At 37.2% G+C, this 26,880-nt stretch overlaps 2 protein-coding genes across 2 annotated transcripts in view; one reads left to right on the top strand and one right to left on the bottom strand.

The window, feature by feature from the left end:
- Positions 1-12,827, bottom strand: part of FOXN4 (forkhead box N4) — a 95,156-nt gene extending 82,329 nt beyond the window's left edge. The window contains exon 1 of the mRNA XM_056821605.1: positions 12,723-12,827. The gene's annotated coding sequence lies outside the window, so the exon portion shown is untranslated. The remainder of the gene's footprint in view (positions 1-12,722) is intronic.
- Positions 1,159-26,880, top strand: part of LOC100028516 (unconventional myosin-Ih) — a 37,408-nt gene continuing 11,686 nt past the window's right edge. The window contains exons 1-12 of the mRNA XM_056820931.1: positions 1,159-1,326; positions 3,517-3,632; positions 4,606-4,804; positions 6,898-6,978; positions 9,716-9,895; positions 13,962-14,060; positions 16,528-16,641; positions 18,154-18,225; positions 18,445-18,564; positions 21,135-21,202; positions 23,577-23,682; positions 24,017-24,097. Coding sequence (XP_056676909.1) covers positions 1,201-1,326; positions 3,517-3,632; positions 4,606-4,804; positions 6,898-6,978; positions 9,716-9,895; positions 13,962-14,060; positions 16,528-16,641; positions 18,154-18,225; positions 18,445-18,564; positions 21,135-21,202; positions 23,577-23,682; positions 24,017-24,097 — 1,362 coding nt within the window. The 5' untranslated portion in view covers positions 1,159-1,200. The remainder of the gene's footprint in view (positions 1,327-3,516; positions 3,633-4,605; positions 4,805-6,897; positions 6,979-9,715; positions 9,896-13,961; positions 14,061-16,527; positions 16,642-18,153; positions 18,226-18,444; positions 18,565-21,134; positions 21,203-23,576; positions 23,683-24,016; positions 24,098-26,880) is intronic.

Here is a 26,880-nt window from a genome sequence, read left to right as displayed (position 1 = left end):
AGAGGAGAGAGAGAGAGAGAGAGAGAGAGAGAGAGAGAGAGAGAGAGAGAGAAGGAGAGAGGGGAAAGAAGGAGAGAGGAGAGAGAAGACAGAGGGGAGAGAGGAGAGAGAGAGAAAGGGGAGAGAGAGAAGGAGACAGAGAAGGAGACAGAGACAGAGAGAGACAGAGAGAGAGAGAGACAGAGAGACAAACCAAGACCCAGAGGGCAGACAGAACAGACAGACAGACAGACAGAAACAAACCAGGTCCATCTCTGAGCTCTCCGTAGGAGACACGTTCTTCTCTTAACACAGGATCAAGGCAATCATAAAGGTAAGTGGATACTTTTGATGACATAAAATCCAAAAGTTTTTGCATCAACAAAATGAATACATATAGGATAAGAAAAGAAACTGACAAATTAATTCATAGGGGATCACAGAGTTGGAGGTCAACTGAGAAGAGTCTTTTATCAGCTGTCTTGACAAGGGTTCAATATCCCAGCAACAACTCTCAGAAGTACGTAAGATGGGCCCACTGACAGAGGTCCTGGTTCAAAGCTGGCTTCAGACACTTCCCAGCTGTGTGATCCTGGGCAAGTCACTTAAACCTTCTTGCCTCTGTTTCCCATCTGTAAAATGAGCTGGAGAACAAATGGCAAACCACTTCAGTGTCTCTGCCAAGAAAATCCCACCTAGCTGTGTGACCCTGGGCAAGTCACTTAACCCCCATTGCCTAGCCCTTACCACTCTTCTGTCTTGGAACCAATACACAGAATTGATTCTAAGGCAAAAGGTGAGGGTTTACAGAGACCAAGGATAGAATCCTTGATTTGTAATATCTTATTTTTTTAATTTAACTTAAAAAAACAAGCCACCTTACCTTCTGTTATCCACATTAAGTATCGATTCCAAGCCAAAAGAATGGCAAGGGCTAAGCAATAGGGGTTAAGTGACTTGCCCAGGGTCACACAACCAGGAAGTGTCTGAGGAAAAATTGGAATCCAGGACTTCTCATCTCTATTGTTGAAATTTTAAAAAATTTTATTGTCCATCCAGATGATAAGCTTGCCAGAGGGCAGGGACTGTATCTAATGCTTCTATAACCAAAGTATATTGTATTATATTCTTTATTTGTTTTTAAATATCTCTGAATAACCCTTAGAATTGTTTGTCTTCTTCCAGAAAGAAGAGGTGAGACGCAAGCACATTAGGCTACACATGGAAGGGGCCCTAACTGCCCGGGACAAAGTTGGGGTTCAGGACTTTGTGCTTTTGGACTCGTACACCAGTGAATCCGCTTTTTTGGATAATCTCCGCAAGCGCTTCCGAGAGAACCTCATATACGTAAGTTGCCCTACTTCTTTGCTAATTGATTTCCTTTTCCACACTCCATAGATATTCCCAAGAAACCAACCCTTCCAACCAAGATGGCGCCCATAGGTTGGTGATAAAGCATGTTTGGATTTGGAGAGATGCTTCAAGGTTGACTCCCTGCCTTTCACTCAAACCCTGGTGATTGAGTATCTTTGAGCATTTTTTTATGATGCCCTTTGGCAGTGAGCTGTCACAGTGGGTAGATCATTAGACTTGGAGTTGGTAGGACTTGGATTCAGGTCTGGTCGCAGACACTTTCTAGGGCAAGACGCCTTGGGCAAGGTCACTTCATCCTTATTGCATAGCCCCTACCACCCTTACCAACGTCAGTGAATTGCATACTATATAGTCGTCAGCCAGTTAACCAATATTTATTAAGTGTCTTATATGTGCCAGGCTCTGTGCTAAGCTGTGGAGTTACAAAGAAGAAGGCAAAAGATGGCCCCTGACCTCAAGCAGCTCTCAGGCTAATGGGGGAGGCAACAAACTAATAACCACGTTCAAACAAGCTACAGACATTTGGAGAAAATCAACAGGGGTTTGGCACTAGGATTCAGGGGGATCAGGAGCAAACCAGGGTGACATTCTATAGCATTCTAGATATATATCATCAAAGTTTGAAACATTAGCTTTTTCTGCTAGTTGGACAGGTAGAAAAATGGAAATGACGCAACGGGTGTCAAAAGAACTAGGGAATGAACGAGTCACAGATGAGCATAAGTGGCATCTTGGCTGAATCTCACATTTCAGATTGAGTCCGATTGATTTTGGAATATATTTTTTCTGAATTATTTTGAAAATAATTTCAAAACTTATTTGAGAGATCAGGTTTCTGCTCATCAGAAGTAATTTATGATTTGAGTTCAACTCCAACTTTGCTTCAGTTCTGTGGTTCACTTTTATCCTGGAGATACGGTCAAATTATATATTTTGCTGGAATAATAATCCATAAACTACAAATATTATCCATCTTTGTTAACAACCTTGGGAAATAGCTCTATTATTGTTATTATCATTGCTGTTTTACAGCTGAGGAAACTGAGGGAAACAGAAGTTAAGTGTCTTGACTAAGGTCACACAGGTTGTAAGTATAGGAGGCAGAATTTGAACTCAGGTCTTCCTGATCCAGGAAGTCCAACTGCTCTCCATCCATTGTGTTACCCAGCTATGTAGGGATTAAATACCTCAAAAATTGACCACCAAAGGAGGAAAGGCACAAGATTCCTAAATGAAGGATGTGTCTAGGATAGAAGTAAGTAGTGTGTGTAATTCCCTTCTGCCCCACTCCTCTCTCTTGTGAAAAGAGGAATCTAAGTATAAATCCACCATCCAAAATTCCATAGTGCAAGAAGTTTAGATCCACAAGTGTTGTTTTGACTGTACTACTTGGCAAAGCTTTGTACAGGGGCAGCTAGATGGCTGAGTGGATAGAGAGCCAGTCCTAGGGCTGGTAGGTTCTGGGTTCAAATCTGACCTCAGACACTTCCTAGCTGGGTGACCTTGGGCAAGTCACTTAACATCCATTGCCCAGCCCTTACCATTCTTCTGCCTTGGAATGAATAAATAGCGTTGAATCTAAGATGGAAGGTGAGGGGTTAAAGAAAAAAGAGAAAGCTTTGTACTTCTACTTTGAAGAGTATTATGGAAGACCCTTTGAGCCGAATGATCCTCCAGGTAGAGGTTGGGTTAGACATCTCCAAAAGCCCTTTCCAACTCTGATATTATATAGGGAGTCTATAAGAGTGTGGCAATGGGGAGGGAGGGGAGGACCTGTACTAAAAAGCCACGTACCAGCCTTAAACAGACTAACCAACCACCCACAATACTTAAGCATGAAAAGAAAGAGTGTTCCAAGATGGAGAAGTAGACACCATTAAAGGTTTGACTTCCCAAGTGTTCATCTCTTTATTATTTTACTTTAGGCAATGGGAGTTAAGTGACTTGCCCAGGGTCACACAGCTATAAGTGTGAGTTCACATTTGAACCCAGGACCTCCCCTCTCTGGGTCTGGCTCTCAATCCACTGAGCCACCCAGTTGCCCCCTCAACTCTTTATTTTAGATGGCTGGTTTCTGCTCATGGATCAGGCATCATAAAATGGTAGCCCATACTTGGAAGGAGTAAGTCCATGGGTCATTGTGGTATTGGTTTGTCCTTGCAGACATACATCGGGACCCTCCTTGTCTCGGTGAATCCCTACCAGGAGCTGGGTATCTACACAATGAAACAGATGGAGCTTTACCAAGGGGTGAATTTCTTTGAGCTGCCACCACATGTGTAAGTAACACGAGGGTCTTCCTCGTAGACTGTTGGATCTGTTTTATTGGGTTCTCCTCTCCCTTACATGAGCCACTGTCATCCTGGAGAAGGTGGTATTGGAAATATGGCACTATGGGTTTGGGATGGCATTGGGAAGAATTGAGAACCTTTGTCTTCACGTCACACTGTTTTGTTTTAACTGGAATGAATTTCTCCCAGTTCATTGCTTGATCGTTGACTCGGGAGCCTTCCTAATAACTAGTATGATCCCCCAATGGTCCCCCCAATGGAGAGGTAGTGAGTTTTCCATTACTAGATGTCTTCAAGCAGATACTCAAGGTAGAAGGTGGATTAGGAAACTTCAAAGGCTCTTTTCAGCACCAAGATTATCTGATGAGTCTACAAGAATAATGTACCAGGGCTACCATTTTGGTTAAGTCCAGAGTGATACAATCAGAAGGGAGGGACAATAGCCAGTGCTGAACCCAAATGAATAATAAGAGCTCCTTAGGTGAGAAGAGGCCAAGATAGCTACAGTACATTATTGAGGGCCTTTCCCCCCATGGCTCCTCCAATACAGACTATTTCTGTCTTTTGTTATCTTTATCAATTTGCTAAATATGCAGTGAAACCCCAGCGTTGTTTTGATTTGTATTCCATAAAAGACCTTTTCATGAATTGTGCTTAAAAATGTTGTCTCTACTGTTCGAGATCCATCCATCCTAAGTGTAACAGTTTGAGTTTTGTGAATAGAAATTCTATTAATGAATTATTAGCTCTTCCATTAATTATTCATGGAGAGCTATTAATAAAGATATTCTGCTGGGCTTGACACTTACCGTTCATGGTTTATTTAGAGCCTCTTGGTATCCAGGACAGATAGCGTTACCTGATGGGAGATAGGACGCTTGGCTCTCCTGGCCATGGAGCATTTCACACCTATGTGGGGATGCCTGAAAGCCGAGTTCCTTCTGTCTCACTCCCTCTCCAGCTATGCCATAGCGGATAATGCATACCGGATGATGTGCTCTGAACTCAACAATCACTTCATCCTGATCTCTGGGGAGAGCGGTGCTGGCAAAACGGAGGCGTCCAAGAAGATTCTCCAGTACCTGGCAGTGACTTGCCCAATGACTCAATCACTACAGATAGCCCGAGATCGATTATTGCTCTCCAATCCAGTCCTGGAGGTAGGGGGCACTTCAAATTCTGTTGAACGTGCTTTGATTGTAGAAGAATCTTTTTGGTGACCTGAGAGATTTTCCAGCTCTAGGAACTGGTTCCCGATCCAGTGGTCTTGTGGGGCAAGAATGAGAAGTTATGCCAATGCCATCTTCCACTTTATTTCCTTCATGAGATTTTTATTATAGGCGTGATATATGCCTTCTGCCGTGACATGAGGAATATGGAAATACATGTTCCATGAAAATATGGCTATTACCTATATCAGACCATTTACCGGCTTGGGAGGAAAGGAGAGAAGGAGAAAACGAAATCCCCAAATGTCAGAAAGCCATCGACCAAAATTGTTTTCACGTGTAACTATAAGAATCTTTTTAAAAGTTAAAAAATAGAACTTGTGCCTAGATACGGACCCATTACTTGCTGGAGGATCTTGAGCAAGTTGCTTTCTTTTGGAGACACTGTCTTTACAATGGAAAACACCATATGCCCAGTTGGAAATAATTTTCCTACTATGATGGAAGCCTTTCCCAAGGGATGGAAATAATTCCCACATAGATATAAGGCAACCTATGTCATGTCAAGTCAAAGAGTATTTATTAAGCAGTTATTAGAGCAGATAGGTGACTCAGTGGATAGAATATTAAGTCTGAAGATAGAGGGACCTGGGTTCAAATCTGGCCTCAGACACATCCTGATTGGGTGATCCTAGGTAAGTCACAACCTAAATTACTACTCTTCTGCCTTGGAACTAATACCTATATTGATTCTAAGATGGAAGGTAAGGGTTTTTTTTTAAGCACCTACTATGTACCAGACACTATGCTAAGTGCTGGGACTTAACCATCTATTTAAATTGGCTTATTATACTATCAGATTTGGGGAGGTGGAGGTGGAAGGAGTTAGGTGACTCAGTAAATAGTCATGCCTAGAGACAGGAGGTCCTGGGTTCAAATCTGGCCTCAGATATTTCCTAGCTGAGTGACCCTGGGTAAGTCACTTAACCCCCATGGCCTAGTCCTTACTGCTCTTCTGCCTTGGAACCAATATAGAATATTGTTTCTAAGATGGAACAGTAAGGGTTTTTTAAAAAAGATTTTGGGGGAAGAAATTTCTAATCACTTCAGTCTGACCCAAAATACGCATTTGGTTTCATATCAAGGGTTTCACATGCTTTGGGAACCCTCTGAAATCAGATAGATAGATAGATAGATAGATAGATAGATAGATAGATAGATAGATAGATAGATAGATAGATAGATGGATAGATAGATAGATAGACAGATAGATAGATGATAGATAGATGATAGACAGATAGATGATAGATAGATGATAGATAAATAGATGATAGATAGATAGACGATAGATAGATGATAGATAGATAGATAGATTGATGGATAGATAGATAGATAGACAGACAGATAGATAGATAGATAGACAGACAATAGATAGATAGATGATAGATAGATAGATGATAGATAAATAGATGATAGATAGATAGATAGATAGATAGATAATAGATAGAGAGATGGTAGATAGATGATAGATACATAGCCAATAGATAGATAGATAGATAGATAGATAGATAGATAGATAGATAGATAGATAGATGATAGACAGATAGATGATAGATAAATAGATGATAGATAGATAGATAGATAGATAGATAGATAGACAATAGATAGATAGATGATAGATAGATAGATGATAGATAAATAGATGATAGATAGAGAGATAATAGATAGAGAGATGGTAGATAGATAGATAGATAGATAGATAGATAGATAGATAGATAGATAGATAGATAGATAGATAATCAGGGTCATTCTTGTCCTCCACATACACAAATCCTCACAGTAATCCGAGTTCTTAGGCATGGCTCAAAGCCCATTTGCACAAGAATCTCATCATTGATGGAGGTTGATTATTTCATAGTTTGAGCCTGGAGAGAAGGCAGAACCTGGTCATCTGGTTTTCAGTTTCTGGTGAGAGAGCAGACATCTGGTTCTGGACTCTGTATTTGGACCAGGTTTCTTAAAGCTAGGGATGCCAACTAAGAAATGGAGTAGTGACTGATTTCAGGCTTTTGACTTATTCCTAGGCTTTTGGAAATGCAAAAACTCTCCGAAATGATAACTCCAGCAGATTTGGCAAGTACATGGATATCCAGTTTGATTTTAAGGTAAGTCAGGATTTGAATTGGTGGGGAGAACAGTCAGAGGAAAATACTACTGGAATCAAATGGTCAGAGCAGTGATTCTCAAATTTTGTAGTCTCAGGAGTCATTTATACTCTTAAAAATTAGTGAGGACTCTCAAAATCTTCCATTTATGTGTACTAGATTTATTAGCATTTTATTGTGGTTTAATTATGCCCCACTCTTCATGACCCTGTAGGTCACAGGACACCAATACTGTTCTGGGGGTTTTCTTGACAAAGATACTATTGTGGTTTGCCATTTCTTTCTCTGGTGGATTAAGGCAAACAGATGAAATGTCTTGCCCAGAGTCACATAGCTAGTAATTATCTGAGACCTGATTTGAACTCAGGTCTTTCTTGCTTTCTATCCACTGAGCCACCTGGCTGCCTCTAAGACAAACAGAGGTGAAATGATTTGCCCAAGGTCTTGCCACTAGTAAATGTCTGAGACCAAATTTGAACTCAAGCCTTTCTGACTTCAGGACCAGCACTCTATCTCCTGAGCCATCTATCAATATTTACAATATTAGAAGTTAAAACTGGCAAAATTTAAGAATTTCAAAGCCAGCTTTGGGCACTTCCTAGGTGTGTGACACTGGGCAAGTCACTTCACCCTGTTTGCCTCACTTTTCTCAATTGTAAAATGACCTGGAGAATAAAACGACAAATCATTCCAGGACTTTGCCAAGAAAACCCTGAATGGTGTCACAAAGCATTGGTCACGACTTAAACAACTGAACAATCTCAATTCATTTTAAAATCATTTAAAATTTAAATGAAAATAAATTAAACTTAAGTTTAAATAAAATTCTAAATTCAAAATTAAATAAATAAAATCCCAAATAAGAAATTGCTGTGGGGTGAGCCTCCCACAGGGGATGGGGTCTTGGAGGTGGGACAGTGTTGGCGGAATGATGAATGGGTCACAGCTTTCGCATTCAACCTGTAGCACAGGTTTCACAGGATAAACTGCCCCGCCTTGACTGAGGTATGGCTTTATTTTATACCCTCATGATTACACATCTACTTGGCACACAGTTTCATTCTTAACATACATGTTTCCATAGAACCTAACAACAGACAGGAAGCCTAGGGAGATAGTCAACAAAACTTTGTTGCTAAGTGCAGGATCAGAAGGTAGAATCAATATGACCCAGATATAGGTTAGGGAATTCAGAGCACAGATTTGCCTGAAGTTTTTATGCCTAGAAAAGAGGGTCCTATCTAAGTAGGTATATAAGAATCCTTAGGTTTACTTTTGTAAGTGTGATCTCCTGGTAATATCCGAAAGTGTGGGACATCTGTATTAACCCTACAAGCATGTTGCTCTCATCTATTTTTCCTGAGGCTAAATAAGAATAATAATCATAACAATTCCAATAATAAGGGGATGTTAAAAAGGAAAGTCACTTAGGGGGAGGTTCAGTGGGTATTTCCATCCTTCCTAGGGGCTGCTTTGCAGACCCTGGTTTCCACATGGATTGTGTCAAACAGCATGGTCTTTGATGGCTCCCAGCAAGAAATTAATTTAATAAATAAAATTGTAAAAGAATTTATTTAAAATTATTAGCTTATTTTAAACTAACAATAAGTCTATTTATATGATCACAAATAACGTTTTTAGGAAACTCAACTGTTTTCCAAAACAAAACAATTTCGTGAAAAGAGTGATGTTGTTTTGCCTATTTTTGCAAATCTCTAATATAGAAGACAGCTGAATTCTCTTATTTGCTTCTGTATTCAAACAGTAACATTATGCTGTTTGTTTGAGGTGTTTGAAGAAAATCTGGTCTTCACACTACTATGTTGTTGGAAAATGGGGGAATATTTTAATAGGCAAATAATGTCAATATCATTACAAAAATAAAGTTAAAGAAATCCCTACCTCCTGTCTTAGAATCAATACTAAGTATTGATTCCAAGACAGAAGAAAGGTAAAGGCGAAGCAATGGGGGTTAAGTGACTTGCCCCTGGTCATATAGCTAGGAAATGTCCATTTAGCTGCCCCCAAATTTTATTATTCTCAATGTCCTTCTTATAACACTAAAATGATTTGCTTTTTGATATAGTCCTGCTTTTTCCTTTTTTTAAATTATGAACTTGAGAGAAATCACCAAATATGATAATTTCCATATATAGAAAAGCAAAAGAGAATTACATGTAAAGGCATGGATCTCAATTATATTTTTTATATTTTTAAAAGTATATAATAATCTGTCCTGATTGTATCTTTTTCAAGCTTCTATTCTTATTTATGTCTTTTATAAATGTTTTATTATGTTCTTTTTTTTTCTTTTGGGGTGGCATCTCTCTTATTCTCATCTTCCCAACTTCTCTACACTCTCCAAACATCCCCAAACATTTATCATAACAAATAAATACAATCAATTAAAACCCATTGTTCTTTGGCCACGTTGGAAAGTGTATGTCTCATCTTTCATCTCTAATCCACCACCTCTCTGCCAAGAAGTAAGAGGCATCATCATCCAGTTGGCTATTGCATCAATAGAGTTCTTAAGTCTTTCAAAATTCTCTCCCTTTAGAATGTTGTAGTTATTTTATAACTTTCGCAGTTCTACTTATTTTCCCTTGTATCAGATCATACAGGGGATGGGGAAAGAGCATTAGAAATTTGAATCTACTTTATTTGTGAAGGAGGATCTTAGATTTGAACCTCTTTTTAGATGACTGGTCTGAGTTTTGACTTTGAATTTTTCCAGGGAATTCCAGTAGGCGGTCATATCATCAGTTACTTGATAGAAAAATCTCGAGTCGTTTTTCAAAACCATGGAGAACGGAATTTTCATATTTTCTACCAGCTGCTGGAAGGAGGTGAAGATGACCTATTATCCTACCTGGGACTTGTGCGAAGCCCCCAGGCATATCTGTACCTTACACAGGTTGGAAAAAGATGGCTTCTAGTGTCTAGTATTCTTTTCAAGGGTGGGACTCATCACATCTGCATAAGACCTTTATGGAAGACCATTTCCCATCCCCTCCACTCTCCAGTCTATTTTCCACACAGTTGCCAAATTGATATTCTTAAAGTTCAGGTCTGACCATTTCATTACCTTGCTCAAGAAGCTTCCTTGGTTCCCTGTGGCCTCTATAAAAAGCACAGACTCCTTTCCTTTGCCTGGCATTTCAAACCCTTCATAATCGGACTTCAGCCTGCCTTTATGGACCAAGTTCATATGACTGACTTTTGGGTATTCTATCTTCCATCCAAACTGTTTTGCCTACTGTTTACTAAATTCGAAGCTCCATCTCCCCTCTCTGAGCCTTCACACATTCCCATTCTTAGAATATTCCTCACCTCTTTCTAGCTTCTTTCAAAATAACAGCTTGAGAGTCATCTCCTAAAGAAGACCTTTCCTGGTTTCTCCAGCTATCAGTGCGTTTCCCCTGACTAAATTATATTTATTCTGTATATATTTGTTCGTACTTATCTACATTTTCTTTTTCTCCAGTGGAACAGGAGCTCTTTGAGAATAGGGACTGGTTTTTTCCTACTTTATATCCTTGAATATATTGAGACATCTATGGAACATTTGGGTAGATAACTAGGTTGGTGATGTAAGACAGGAGCTCAGGATAGAGAAACTAGGTAAGATTGGGTAAAGATAGGTAGGTAGAGATAGGTAGACAGACAGACAAACAGAGAGATTGATAGATTAATAAATAGGTAAATGTACAAATGGATGGATGGATGGATAGATAAATAGAAGGATGGATAGATAGATTGATAGATGATAGATGGATAGATAGATGGATGGAGAGATAGGTAGACAGACATAAATTAGAGAGACATAGGCAGATAGATAGATAGATAGATAGATAGATAGATAGATAGATAGATAGATAGGAGACAGACAGACAACAGACAGACAGACAGAAAGATAAGTAGACAGACAACAGACAGATAGACAGACAGGTATATTGATAGATGAATAAATAGGTAAATGTACAAATGGATGGATAGATAGATAGATAGATGGGGTTAGAAAGACAGACAGACAGACAGACAGATAGATACATACATACATACAGAGAGATAGAGATAAATAGATAGGAGACAGATATAGATAGATAGATAGATAGATAGATAGATAGATAGATAGATAGATAGATAGATATAGATAAGTAGACAGACAGACAACAGACAGACAGACAGAAAGATAAGTAGACAGACAACAGACAGATAGACAGATAGATAGATTGATAGATGAATAAACAGACAAATGTACAAATGGATGGATAGGTAGATAGATAGACAAATAGATGGGGTTAGAAAGACAGACAGACAGACAGACAGATAGATAGATAGATACATACATACATACAGAGAGATAGACAGACAGATAGATAGACAGAGATAGATAGATAGGAGACAGATAGATATAGATAGATAGTTAAGTAGACAGACAGACAATAGACAGATAGACAGACAGAAAGATAAGTAGACAGACAACAGACAGATAGACAGATAGGTAGGTAGGTAAATGAATAGACAGAAAAATAGATATACAGAGAGATAGAAAAGCAACAAACAGATAGATAGAGAGATAAATGAAGGAATGGATAGATAGATAGATAGATAGATAGATAGATAGATAGATAGATAGATAGACAGACAAATAGATAGACAGACAGATGGGCTTGATAGCCAGATAGATAGATGGACAGACAGACAGATAGATGGGGTTAGATATACAGATGGATAGATAGATAGACAGATAAATGGAGGAATGAAGGAATGGATAGAGATAGATAGATAGATAGATAGATAGATAGATAGATAGATAGATAGATACATACATACATACATACATAGTTAGATGGATGGATAGACAGACAGACAGGTAGATAAGTAGATATACAGACATAGAAAAACAAGAGACAGACAGGCAGATAGATAGATAGATAGATAGATAGATAGATAGATAGATAGATAGATAGATAGATAGATAGATGGATGGATAGATGGATAGATGGATGGATGGAGGAATGGAGAAATGGACGAATGAATAGCTAGCTAGACAGACGGACAGGTAGATGGGTTTAGATAGACAGATGGATGGATAGATAGATAGATAGATAGATAGATAAGTAGATAGACAGACAACAGACAGACAGATAGATGGATGGATAGACAAATAGACAGAGAGATAGATAGATAGATAGATAGATAGATAGATAGATAGATAGATAGATAGATGTATGGATAGATGGATAGAGAGGTAGATAGACAAATAGACAAATAGACAGACAGATAGATATAAGAATGGAAAAATGGGTAGATAGTTACATAGACAGACAGACAGATGGGGTTAGATAGACAGATGGATAGATAGATAGACAGACAGACAGACAGACAGATAGGTAGATCTGGGAATCATTAGCATAAGATGATAAGAGAAAATGGAAAGTGAAAAGAACACCCAGGAAGGAGCTTGGAGGATAGTCATAGTTTGTGGGTGGGACTTGGATCAAGTGGGTAGCCTGTCTTTGAGCTGGTATAAACTACAAGAAGGGGTCAGGAAGTTTTATATCCACTTATGTGGACCAGCATGGGAAGCATAGTTAATATGGACACATTAAAAGCAGTGCTATAGAGTATCTTCCCTTTGGAAGCTATGACTTTCCCTTGGAAGGACAGCACTTATGACATATTAAATAGGGATTTGCCTCTTTTGAAGCTGCCAATAGAATTAAGAGGAGTCTTACCAAATCTCTCTTGGGGTGATCATTTGAGTAAAATCCATGCTTCTCCCAGTGTTAAACCAGCTTCCTAACCAGGGTGTCTCCTTCCACCTGGTCAGTAGAGAACTCAGAACCCTCTGCCTGTTGCCAGGGGAATTGAAATATTCTGTTCTAACCCTGAGCATTGTGATTTCAGTGCCCAAATTCTCAGAGTCTGGGACTGATACGTATATTCAGATGATTTGATTTGATTAATATGTGAGTCACAATTTACTGTGACACAATGAAATGTCAACATTTTAAAAAAACTTGCCCAGAAATTTCCTTATGATATTTCTAGGCTTTGTGAATACTATTAAGAAGTATAAGAATTATTATAACTATGATTATTAGTTAAATAAATAAAGACAAGTTACTTAATAATAAGTAATTTAATCATGATCAATAATTGGCAATAACAAATAATTAGTTAAATAACAATGAAATTTGTTAATAACTTATAATTAGTTAAATAATAATAAATTTAAGTTAAATAACAGTTAACTTTTTAGCAAGGAAATGAATTCTGTTTAATTGGAAAAGTAACATGGGGACAGCTAAGTGGCTTAGTGAATAGAGAGCCAGGCCTGGAGACAGGAAATCTTAGGTTCAAATCTGACCTCAGACACTTCCTAGCTAGGAGACCCTTGGCAAGTCACTTAACTCCATTGCCTAGCCCTATTCTGTGACAGAAGGTAAGAGTTTTAAAAACATTAAAAAAAAAGTAATGTGTTTGCTTTTGGATCCTAGTACAGAGAGGACTTTCCAATCAACCAATCAGCATTTATTAAATACCTACTGTGTGTCAAAATCCATACTACTTTCTGTTGCCCCTCCCTGAACTTACATGGGAATAGGGCAAGAATACAACACGTTTAGAAATAAGTACATATGAGTACTGTAATGTAAACTCAGCATCCATGAACTTAAAAAAATTTTTTGATAACTGCATTGAATATAATTTCCCTTTTAATACAATTGCATCATTTGTATTTTATTGTAATCGGTTTCTTTTAGAATCTTGCATAGTTTATCTTAAACATGTTTAAAAACATGATTCTGAGAAGGGGTCCATAGATTCTACCAGGTTACCGTAGGAGACCATGACATAAAAAACTCATTTAGAACCTGTGGCCTGGAGCATTTGAGCATCGTTTAGTCATGTGCATGCTTTGTGGACTTTAAAACCAGCATCCCAAGATCCTCTGTGTCTCTTCTCAACAGGGTCGATGTGCCAAAGTGACTTCTATTAATGACAAGAATGACTGGAAAACTGTAGTCAAAGCTTTCTCCATCATTGATTTTAATGAGACTGACTTGGAGGTATGGGCCACAAGGGCTTGGCTGCCATCTTGTTGTTAAGATTGAGTAAGACAGAGAAGCCCAGTTTCTTGGGTGGCTTCCTGCTTTTTCCAGAGCTTTGGGAGAGTGCATGTGTAGGGATATTTTCTACATTTCTCCTCCCCACTTTCCTGTTTCCTTTCGTTTATTACTTTAGATTTGCTTAAACAACTATTTGTCTGAAAGCCAGAGCAGATAGATAATATGCTGGGCTAAACTGATCCAAATTCCAACCTCCCCTGTGACGTTTTCTTCTCTTTCTCTTTAATGTATGTTTAACATTTTTTGTTCTTGTTTTAAATGTATAATTTACAGCAAACAGTAATAAATCACCAAGTAAGCCAAAAATGGGGCTTATTCCACAAAAATGGGCTATTCCACAAAAACTCCCACGATTTCAACTATTTATGTGAATGAATGAATGAATGAATGAATGAATGAATGAAGTGTTTTTCAGCACTTAATGCCAAACCGTGTAAGAAGGGCAAAGGATCCTTGACTTCACACTCCCTCAGAGCAAGAAGGAAGGGCTCAGTCCCTGTGACCAAAGCTTACATTCTAGTGGAGGCACACCATCAATAGAAAGCATGCATTTTCTTTTATTTAAAAAGTTTTATTGGAATATTTTGCTTTGATGTGACTTCTACTTCAGAATATTTCCCTTTGGGTTTTCCTACCCACTAAGCCAACCCTTACAACAAAAACAAGAAAAGGAAAAAGGAAAAAAAACCCTAACCAATACATCAGCTGAGTGTGTATGCAACATTCCACACCCATAGTCCCCCACCTCTGCAAAGACAATCAAGTCAAACTGATCCCTACTCAACCATCAAAACATCACTTCCTTTGTCTCCCCTTCCAAATGATGCATACTCATAAACTTTCTTAAACCTTCCATTTTATGTACATACACACATATATGTGTATGTGCATACTTATATCTATTCTATTTATATAATATATTGTGATTTAAATTATATCCCTATATATGTATATTATAGAGATATATCTATTCATATATACCTATGTATCTATAGTATATATCTATATATTATTTATGTGATTATATTTATATTATAAGTAATATATTATATATCCACATTATAGATATAGTATATATTTATATATTATTTATCTACATTATAAATATAGTATATATTTAGATATTATTTATATTATGATACATGCATAATATAGTATATATCTACATTATAGATATAATATATATTTATATATTATTTATCTACATTATAGTTATAGTATATATTTAGATATTATTTATATTATGATACATGTATAATATAGTATATATCTACATTATAGATATAGTATATATTTAGATATTATTTATCTACATTATAGATATCTAGCTATATATTATGTGATTATATTTATATTATAAGTAATATATTATATATCTACATTATAGACATAGTATATATTTAGATATTATCTACATTATAGATATATATCTATATATTATTTATGTGATTATATTTATATTATAAGTAATATATTATATATCTACATTCTAGACATAGTATATATTTAGATATTATTTATCTATATTATAGATATATATCTATATATTATTTATCTGATTGTATTTATATTATAAGTAATAGATTATATATCTGCATTATAGACATAGTATATATTTAGATATTATTTATCTACATTATAGATATATATCTATATATTATTTATCTGATTATATTTATAAGTAATATATGTTATATATCTTCATTACAGATATAGTATATATTTAGATATTATTTATATTATTATACATGTATAATATGGTATATAGCTACATGATAGATATATCCTATATCTATAAAGTATTGATATTATCAATATATTTACCTAGATCATATGTAATTTGATCATTGATCCATTCATTTATCTATTAATTTATATGCTTACATGTTTGTGATATTCATACATTTTTTCAGTTCTAGATCCCCTCCCCCACCCATTGAGAAGGCATGTAATGTGATTTATCAATTATACATATGAAATCATGCAAAACAGATTTCCATGTTAGCTATGTTACCAAACAAACAAACAAATGTAAAAGTATGCTTCAGTCTGCACTCAGGGTTTGTCAGTTCTCTCTCTGGAGATGGACAGCATTTTTAATTCTTACTTCCTGTCTTAGTAATAACTCTAAGACAAAAAGGCATGGGTTAGGCAGTTGGGGGGTAAGTGACTTGCTCAGGGTCACACAGCTGGAAAGTGTCTGAGGCCAGAATTGAGCCCAGGTTCCCCAGACTGCACTGAGCCCCTCAGATGCCCCAGCAAACAGAATAGATGAGGTAGGCATAGCTGGATTCTACATCAGGCTCTTTTCGGAGGCACTTATTCATTTAGGCTCCTCCTCCATTCACGATTCCTCCTCCAACTGCTTAATCAGACAATTTGTTCTCCTTCCCCTTTATGGCTCCAGAACCTTTTTGGCATTGTCGCCAGCGTCCTACACCTGGGGAACATTCATTTTGTAGAAGATGAAGCTGGATGCATCACTATTCCTGACCAGAGCCAGATCAGATGGATAGCAAAGGTAACACCCTCCTACCCAAAAGGGGGCTCTCTGACCTCATGCTTCTCAGGGCTAAAGATGAGAGATACCTCATACCAGGGCAGAATGATAGCCAAGTCATTCATCAGGGCCACTAGATGGCATAATGAATAGAATACTGAACCTGGGGTCAGGAAAACCTGAGTTCAAATCCAGTCTTGGCTACTTATAATGATGAGCTCATCATTTCTCATCTGTAAAAAAGAGATAATAATAGTGCCTACCATTTGAGGGGCATTTGCGAGGATGAGACAATATTTGTAAAATACTTTGCAAACCTTAAGTTCCTATCTATATTCTAACGATTATGAATAAACATTCTATTTCTTGGTTGAGGCTGATAGCCCAGATTTCCCAGCTTCCCACAGCTCAGTCACTTTGACTAGAATTTATATGAAAAAATTGTTTGGAGGGGACAGCTTGGGTGGCTCAGTGGAATGAGAGCCAGGCCTAGAGATGGGAGGTCCTAGGTTCAAATTTGGCCTCAGACACTTCCTAGCTGTGTGACCCTGGGCAAGTCACTTAATTCCCATTGCCTAGCCCTTACTGCTCTTCTGCCTTGGAACCAATACACAACATCGATTCCAAGACAGAAGGTGAGGGTTTAAAAAAATTGTTTGGAGATATGAACATTCTGTCAGTACAAACCACCAACCCTCTCGCCCAATGTAGGCCAGCCAGACACTGTAGGCTCATGAGTGTTGGTCCTTCCCATCTCAGCCCTATCTAGAAAACTGGGATGATGACAATAATTCCTCCCTCCCAGCATTGCCACAAGATTCAAATGAGATCATATTTGTAAAGCACTTTGCCAGCTTTAAAGTGGTAACTATGATGATGATGATGATAGTGTGGATTCCAATATAGCATTCTCCCTCTCTCCCTTAATCTCATCAGTCCACTTACCTTCTCTTTTTATTCAGGCTTTTTCTGTCCCTTTTCATGTGCAGAAAGGTGGCTGTCATTGGCCAGGTCTCAGAAATAGACTCATTAGAGGGTTATAATACTTTACAACTTGGGTTGACATCATCACTTTGGATATAATGGGGGGGGGTGTTAAATAGAGTTTGACCTATCTGACTTTTTTCCCCTTTCAATAGTATTCCTTTAGCAAATAAGTATGAAATTCTAGCCATGCCTAATGCCCTTTGGTAGAGAGAAGGCATCTGCAAGAGAAGAATGCTTAACATAAGAAATGCTACTGTCAGGGGGAAGCTAGTGGCTTAGCAAACTGAGAGCCAAACCCAGAGATGGGAGGTCCTAGGTTCAAATCTGACCTTAGACACTTCCTAGCTGTGTTACCTTGGGCAAGTCACTTAACCCCCATTGCCTAACCCTTACCACTCTTCTGCCTTGGAACCAATACACAGTGTGGATTCTGAGACAGAAGTAAAGATTTAAGAAAAATATCGCTGTCGGTTCTTAGGATCTTTAGTCACTTGGTGAAGCTGATGGACAAAGTACTCTCCCTAACTTTTTTTCCCTTCTTTCCAGCTGTTAGGCATCCACTTGTCGGCTCTTGAGGAAGCTCTGACATATAGAAAGATTGAAGCCAAATCAGAAGAGGTATAAACCCAACTCCTAAATGGAACCAGAATAGGATTCCCCATCCCTTTCTCTTGGTGCAACGTGTCCATTGATGGAGAAGGTCTGCATGACACCATCCCTCTGCCCTCAGCTCAGGCCATACCCACAGCCAAGCATTAATGGAGACTTGTGTAGGAATTTTGACTCACTGGAGTTGTCTTTCTCCCATGTATTGGGCTCCTTTTAAATGTTTTTCAGGTCTTATGCCCATTGAATATAGATCTGTCAGTCTACTCCAGAGACGCAATGGCTAAAGCTATTTATGGACGGACCTTCACCTGGCTTGTCAACAAGATCAATGGCTCCCTTGCCAACAAGGTGAGTCAGACAGTCTATTCCAATGGAGAACAAGATGCAGGAAGGATGCTATGTCTCTCTCAATGCCTTTTTTGGTGTCGTGGACCCCTCTGGTTGTCCATTCTTCACTTGTCGATGGACCCCTTCTCAAAATAGTTCTTAAATTCACAAAATAGACCACTGAGGATAGTGAAAGAAACCAAGTACAGTTATCCCTTCCATACCATGACTTTCTGCATCTTCGTATCAATATACAATAAATTGGCACAAGAAATTCAATGAGATCTTTTTCAGAAGTCACAGATGACGTGTGAAGGCCAACAGACAACACAGAAAAAGTTTAGAAACTCAGAAATGCATCAGATATACCCACAATATTGTATAATTTCAATATCTTTCATCTTTTAATGATGTAAACACACACAACTTCTTGTTTAAAGTTAAAATAAGTAAAAAGTTAAAGCTTGTGCAAAGAAGGTAAGAGATAGGGGGTGATACACAAATATAGCCTCTGGCCAAGTATTTAACTCGAATTTTACAAGAAGGTACTGTAAATGCCCCATAGAAGAAACAGGAAAAATTCAGACTTCTTTGGTACAAAGGGAGGACCAAGAAGTTTTACTTAGATTTTCCAGATCATGGAATCCTCCAGAGATACTTGTAGACTGATGTATAATTATTGAAAAAAATTCCCATCCAAATCCTCAAAGCTCTTCAAATCAATCCATGGGGTTCTGTGGTCCCCAAATAAAGAATCCCTGCCTTAAAGACTATAAAACGGGGCAGCTAGGAAGCACAGTGGACAGATTGCTGGGCCTGGCTCAAATTGGCTTTGTTAGAAGCCAGTTTTCTGGACTTTAGTCTATTTAATTGTGCACTACAAATGAATTCACTACCACTAAGCCCCATCGCAGCTCATTTTGCTTAACCGTTTATTTCAACCTTTCATGGGTGCATAGAAAGGATGTGGAAGGATCATCACCTTGGTAGAGGTCTATGGGAAGAGAAGGAACATCCATGAAGCGGGACACAGAGCAGGAGCTGGGTGGGTCAGTGGTTTCACTCTTCCCCAACCCAGTCTCCTCAAAGAGATATAGACAGGAGCTTTGTGTGTCCCTGAGGCTCCAGATGAGCCAAGGAAATCAAGAGCCCATCATCAGAGGCTAGTGTAAAAATTAAATTTAGTCTCTAATAATGGAAATATTATATTTTATGAGATTTATTAAAGATTATTAAAAATCAAGGAATAAAGAAAATACAAAATAAAAAAACCATGTGCCTAGGGCTGATTAGCCCATTCAGAGCGCCCATGCTTAGCTTACTTACTACATCATTGCAATGGCCGAGAGACCCGTGTGAGGCAGAGCCAGTTAAATACTCATTGTGATCTCGCCCAGGTGGGGGACTCAGGTGAGATTATAGGGAATTCTGGGAAGTACCAAGGACTTCTGGGGATTGAAGTCTAGGGTTCAAATCTCCATTTTACACTATGTAAACCTTAAAATTTCTTAGACTTATGAATGTTGGAAATTTCACCATTGAGAAATTTCATACTTGGAAAAAATTTCCTACTGATAGTAAGAACTCTATTGGAATGTGAACCCCCTTGGCATGGGAGGATCTTTCTCCTCCCTACCTAAGACTACTTTAGGACAGAAACCTTTTGCTAAACAATGGAAAGGGCTTTGACCTATGCTTAAGCATAGAACAGGAAGTTCTTTGCGTCATGATTGATTTTAGAATTAATACAATAGAGATACTTGGAATGACAGAACCAGGTCTTGGAAAATACAATCTCCACCCTACTCAGAGTAAAAGGATTTAGGAAGGGCTGCAGCAAAGGATCAAGATTTAATTATTTGAGAATATGACCTTCAACAGACATGTGCAAAGCCACAGACCTCTGGGTGGTCCTGGGTTAAGCTAGAGCCACCATTGGCACAGGGAAGACATGTACAGTGATTGGTAGATGTGAGAACTGAGGGGAGGGAACTTAGATGGTTTGCTTAAAGATAGTGGGGTCTGAGGACTGGGGGAGGTCGAGAGGTTTTGCTCTGAGAGGTTGTGCTCTGAGAAGCTTGCTCTGAAGGAGGCTGGAGGTGGAGGCCCCTGAGACTGTTTCTCCATTTTGGTCACATGAGTGATAGGGACTGATCTCTTTCCTTTGCTTCAGCTATCTAAGGGCTTGGGCCTTTTGGCCCAGCCTAAACAGAGGGGGTATTTAAACCCTATTCCCTTCTCTCCCCTTTCTCTCTCTCTCTCTCTCTCTCTCTCTCTCTCTCTCTCTCTCTCTCTCTCTCTCTCTCTAATACCTTTCTTCCTCCTGTTTGTAATTAAAAACTCCATAAAAGGTTGACTGCTGACTTGAGTTTTCATTTAGGAATTACATAGCTGAATTCCTTGGCGACCTTAAATTAATATATATCAGTCTTTTAAAGTGTATTCCTTGTCACAACTAGAACTGCTTAGCCCTGGAGGATCCTGCCCAGCTTTGGCAGGCATCTCCCTTTTTTTCCCCCATAATTGATTTTCTCATCGATAAAAAACAGATGTCTTCATTAGTCAAGACTGGGTGCATTCTTTCTGAACAGGACTTCACTCGAAAGACCGTGATTGGGTTGCTTGACATCTATGGATTTGAAGTCTTTGATAAGAATGGGTAAGGGTCACCATCTTCCAAATGGGTCATGCTTAGACCTTTCAAGGTTTTTTAAAGATGAGGTCAAGGTCTCAGAGGCCCCACCATGGTTCCTATTCTTCTTAAACTCCCCAACGAGCATAACCTTCCTTCATGGACCTTACTCCTGCTTCATACAGGCTCCAGGTAGGAATACCAGGAACAACTGGTGTTTGTTCTGTATCAACAGAAGAGGTGGGGTTGGGGATGTCTGTGTAGTGAATAGAGCACTGGACTGGAGCCAGGAAGAACTGAGTTCAAATCCTGACTCAGACACTTACAACTGCATGGTCTAGAGCAAGTCTCTTCACCTCAGTCTATCTCAGTTTCCTCAATTGCAAAATGGAGATAATAAAAGTACCTACTTTATAGGGTTTCTATGAGAATAAAATGCAATAACATGTATAAAGTACTTTGCAAAAATTAAATGATATGTAAATGCTGGTTGGTTGGTTGGTGTTGTTGATGATTAAAGAGGATGGAAATGACACCACTATGGTGGGGTAAATGTTTGACTGTGCTTGATCCAACCAATAGGAGCTATAATAGAAATCAATATAATATGGTATAATACATTTATATTGATCATATAAATCAATCTAACATAAAGATAAAATATAAACCCATATTATATTCTATATATCAATTGACATTTATATCATATTACATATAATCAACATTATATATCAATAATGTCATATTGTATGATATAGATCAACACAAGTTTATATATAATATAAATCAATATAAAATGACAAATCAATATAATATGACAGAATATAAATTTGTTATATAATACAATCCTATAATATATTCTATATCATATCAATAATTTATATTATATGTGAATCAATCTAATATTAGATATAATATTAAACAGTATTTTATATATAATACAAATGTTATAATATATGATATATAATATAAATAACTATATTGTTTATTATATAAATATATATTATAATATACATATCAATGAATATTTATATTACATATAAATCAACATACTATAATATATTAACCAATATTATGTTGTATGATATATAGTATAAATACAATATTATCATATTTACTATAAATCAATATAATAGTACATATAATATGAACAACATGATATGATATAAATAATAAAGAAATCAATCAAATATGATATAGAACATGTGCATTATATAATATAAATATTCCTATTCTATATAATATCAATTAATATTTTATATCCTATTAATCAACATAATATTACATATTAATCAATATTAAGTTATATTACATAAGTAAAATAATATAATATATAAACCAATATACTATGACATATAGATAATATAAATCAATAGAATATACTACAGGTAATATATCAATATGCTATATGTCATATTATAGACAATATTCATCAATAGAATATGATATAGAATACAAATATATTAAATATTATATAACTATATTTTATATAATATCAATTAACATATGTATATGAATCAACAATACGAATCAACATTGTTGTATTATTTATAATATGTTGATACAATATAATATATAAATCAATCTAATATGACATATAGATAATATAATCAATAGAAAATGATATATGATATCGGTGCCAAGATAATATAAACCAACAGAATATGATATAGAATATAAATATATTATATAGACTATAAATATATTCTAGTCTATATTATATCCATTGATAATTCATATTATATATAAATTGATATAATATATTATAGTCCACATAAACTAGCATATTATATAGAAAATAAATCAATATGATATAATATATAATAAGAACCAATATATTGCATATAGTATAAATCAACAACAATATATGATTGATGTTGCTAATAATATATAACACAAATCAATACAATATGGAAAATTATATCATAAATAATATAACTTATAGAAACATAACTACAGGGTATTATATAAAATATAAATACATATTATACAAAATATAAATCATTTTATTATATTCTCTATAACACAAACCAGTATATTATATATAAATTTATAATATATCAATGAATATATTATACATAACATAAATCAATATAATTGCTATATTACATAAATTAACACATTATCCATAATATAAAGGAATATATATGATATGATATATAATATCATGGAAATGATTCTGTATCATATGTAAGTTAATAGAATATAATAGAAATGCTAGGCCCAATAATGGTTCTTTGTAAGGACAATTTAAGTAGGGGTGTAGACATTCCTGTTTTGTTAGACTAAGCAGGGTAGAGTAAATCTAAAGTTCACAAAGACTAATAAGGCTAGACGAGCTTACGCTGCACACAGAATCTGGACTCCCCCTGCAGCTTATTGAAATCCTTTCTGTTTGAAGTTTTGAACAGTTCTGTATCAATTACTGCAATGAGAAACTTCAGCAGCTGCTGATAGAGATGACCCTGAAAGCAGAGCAAATCGAGTACGAGCTGGAAGGCATCGAGGTAGCGCAGTCGTCTTCTACGGCTTCCCCCTTTTCCCGTAAAGCTTCCAAAGGGTGTGAGGACATTCTCACAAGGAATGTCATTTCCTCCATGGGTGCCCGTCTTCTTCTGGGTCTCCTGGGACAACCACCGCGAATCCTTACTAGGTTCTGCTATCTGATCCCCGATACGGGAAAGAGCCCAATTTTGAATACTTTGCCTTCACTGCCACGAGTTTAAACAGACCTCAGTGGCTTCCAGATTGAGTTTTTCAAAGCAATAACATTTTAAGTGAATCTTCTGCTCCTAGAAGAGTAACTTGTTAAAACGCGAATCCTTCTGCTTGTCATTCCAGTGGGAGCCCATACAGTACTTCAATAACAAGATTATATGTGACTTGGTAGAAGAGAAACACAAAGGAATTATTTCCATTCTGGTGAGAAAACGAATGCTGACTGACTTAATGAGTAGATTGTGTTCTTTGTGCCTAAGGAATGGGTATGGACTTGAATTATCCATCTGTTTCTCCTCTAACTCTCCAATCATTGGGCACTTAATTTCTATGAAAGGGAGCATGGTGCAGTGGGTAGAACATTGGATTCAGAGCCTGAAAGACTTGAGTTCAAATCCCAACTCCGACACTTTACTAGCTATGAGACCTTGGCTAAGCCTCAATGTTCTCATCCATAAAATGGGGATAATAATCATGCTTACCTCATAAGATGGTGGTAAGAGTCAGTAGAGACAATAGTACTATATAAATGTTGACAATGTTCCTGTATTCTCAGCTCCTTGAGATGAAGGGTCTTGTCTTTGTTTTGTTTTTTAGCATAGTTTTGACATAGACTTAGCATATAGTGCCATTCTCTCCCTCCCTCAGTCAGTCAAGCATTTATTAAGCACCTCCAGTGTACCAGGTTTCAGATTAAGCACCGGGGTTACACAGAAAGGTAAGGTACCATCCCTGCCCTCAAGGAGCTCTCAGTCCAATGGGGAAGACAATGCATAAATATCCATGTACAGACAAGATATAGACAAGATGAAATGGAGCTTCCCAACAAAGGGAAGACGCGAGCAATGAGGCCAATCAAGAAGGGCTTCTTGTAGAAGGTAGGATAATAGTTCACTCAGGGGGGAGGGAAGAAGCCAAAGGCCTCAAGAACTGGGAGGTGAGGGAGGCAGGGAGGAGCGGGTAAAGGATGTTGGGAGAGAGAGTAGGAGGAGATTAGGAGAAATATTGATCCACTAGTCATCAGTAGGGATCAGTAGGCAAACCCCAGAGCAAATTCCCCTGTATCAGTATCTCTCAGTGTCTCTCAAAGTACTTCTATCTCCATTGCAAATAGGCAATACTTAGTAGCAGCTCTCTCTAGTCTCAAGCCAGAGTACATCAGTCACTGCAGCAACAAGAAATAGTTCACAACAGATTATCCTTTCTATTTCATTATATAATTTTTGGTTTTATATAATTATAATATAGTAATATTCCATATTTGTGTATTTATAGACATATGATGGATTTAACTATCTAGATATACCTGTATCATATACCTGTGCCTATAGGGATGTGTGTGTGTGTGTGTGTGTGTGTAGATAGTGTAAATATATATGTGGGGGGGAAAAGAGAGACTGAGAGAGATTGAGAGAGAGAAAGAGAGAGAAAGAAAGAAAAAGAGAGAGAAAGAAAAATGAGAGGGAGAAAGAAAGAAATATTTGAATGAATGAAAAATCATTTATTAAGCACATATAACATACTATAATATAATGTGTTTATACTATAGACACATTTGTCAAATTGTCATCTCTGTTGTTCCTCTGATTCTGCTGACCTCATTATCGATCACTTAAGCTTTCTGATTTCTTTTGATTGCTCATATTTTAAATGGTGCTGTAATATTCTGTCATGTTCATACACTCTCATTTATTCATCCATTCACCAGTTATTCATTAGGTGTAATAAGATGTTTCCAGGTTTTGTCATGGGGTTTATTCATTGTTTGGTATTTGCTATTGCAAATAAAGAGTTGTGCCTATTTTGGGACAGACTAGTTCCATTTTCCCCATGATGTCTGCATCATGGAAAGAGAGAAAAATTGTAAAAAATTGTAATTGAAGGGAGAGGAGTGACTTGGAGGTCTGTAGACAACAGCTACCATGATTTTGCTTGGGTAGTAGATGGGACTAGCATGATCCTCAAAGGAAGGTGATTAACTGAATAATGGAGGAAAGGGGAGAACCTGGAAGTGGCAATGCAGAACAAGGAATATTTCAACCAGGGAACTAAGAAGAATGAGTGAAGGTGCAGCCAATTCTGGAAACGGTGGCCAGGGAGGCTGTTCAGGGAGAAGCCAGGTTTCAGTAAGAGTTCATAGACACAAGGAGTGGGAGAGGAATAGATTTAAAATGAAGAACAGTTTGTTGCCTTTGGAACTGGTATTCCAGAGGGCATAACGGAAGGGCTGAAGGGAGTTAGGATGAAACTTGGGGCTGGGGATAGGGAATGAGCGCCAGGAACTCAGACTCACCAGGGTGAGAATGTTCATCATTAAGCAGAGGATGCCACTCCTCTCTCTAGCCTCAAAGGACAGGCACAATGGGATCTGGGAAGGCTGAAGTCAAAGAGAAGTTTGCTGTTCTTCACATAAAGGCTCTCCGAGAGCATCCCATTAAAGGACCTGAGTTGGCAATAGGAGGTGCAACTGGAAGTGATCACTTTGGGACAGATGGAAGGTGCCCATCCTGGCCCATAGAAGCCTTTCCTCCAGCAGGAGACAGAAGGTGCCAGGCACTAGCTCTTCTCACCTGAAGTATCATTAGGAAAATAGTTAGGAAAACTTAGAGAAATAAACAAAAATACAATAAAAACTTGTTTAACTTAAGGAACTTTCTCCAGGTACATAAATACCAAAACAACTCCCCAAATTTCTTTGAATATTAAATAATTTTTAAATTTTTAAATTATTAATTTAAATTAAATTAAATTAAAAAATAAATCATAAAAAATAAATTTACTTGATAAAATCCAACTGAGAGGAACATCTTAACAAGGACCTGTTGCCAGAAGACCTCCTTAATGAAATAATTAGCAGCTGTACTCAACCACCATGGAAAACCAAAAGACCCAAGCCTAGTGGAAGAATAGAGGCAAAATTCAATTACAAAACCATAAGGCTTAAGTAGCACAATGAATAATGTTGTTCTATGACGTCAACTTTGCAA

The sequence above is a fragment of the Monodelphis domestica genome, chromosome 3 (genome assembly GCF_027887165.1).
Source record: "Monodelphis domestica isolate mMonDom1 chromosome 3, mMonDom1.pri, whole genome shotgun sequence".
Taxonomy (NCBI): domain Eukaryota; kingdom Metazoa; phylum Chordata; class Mammalia; order Didelphimorphia; family Didelphidae; genus Monodelphis; species Monodelphis domestica.
This window is presented reverse-complemented; position numbering and strand designations above follow the sequence as displayed.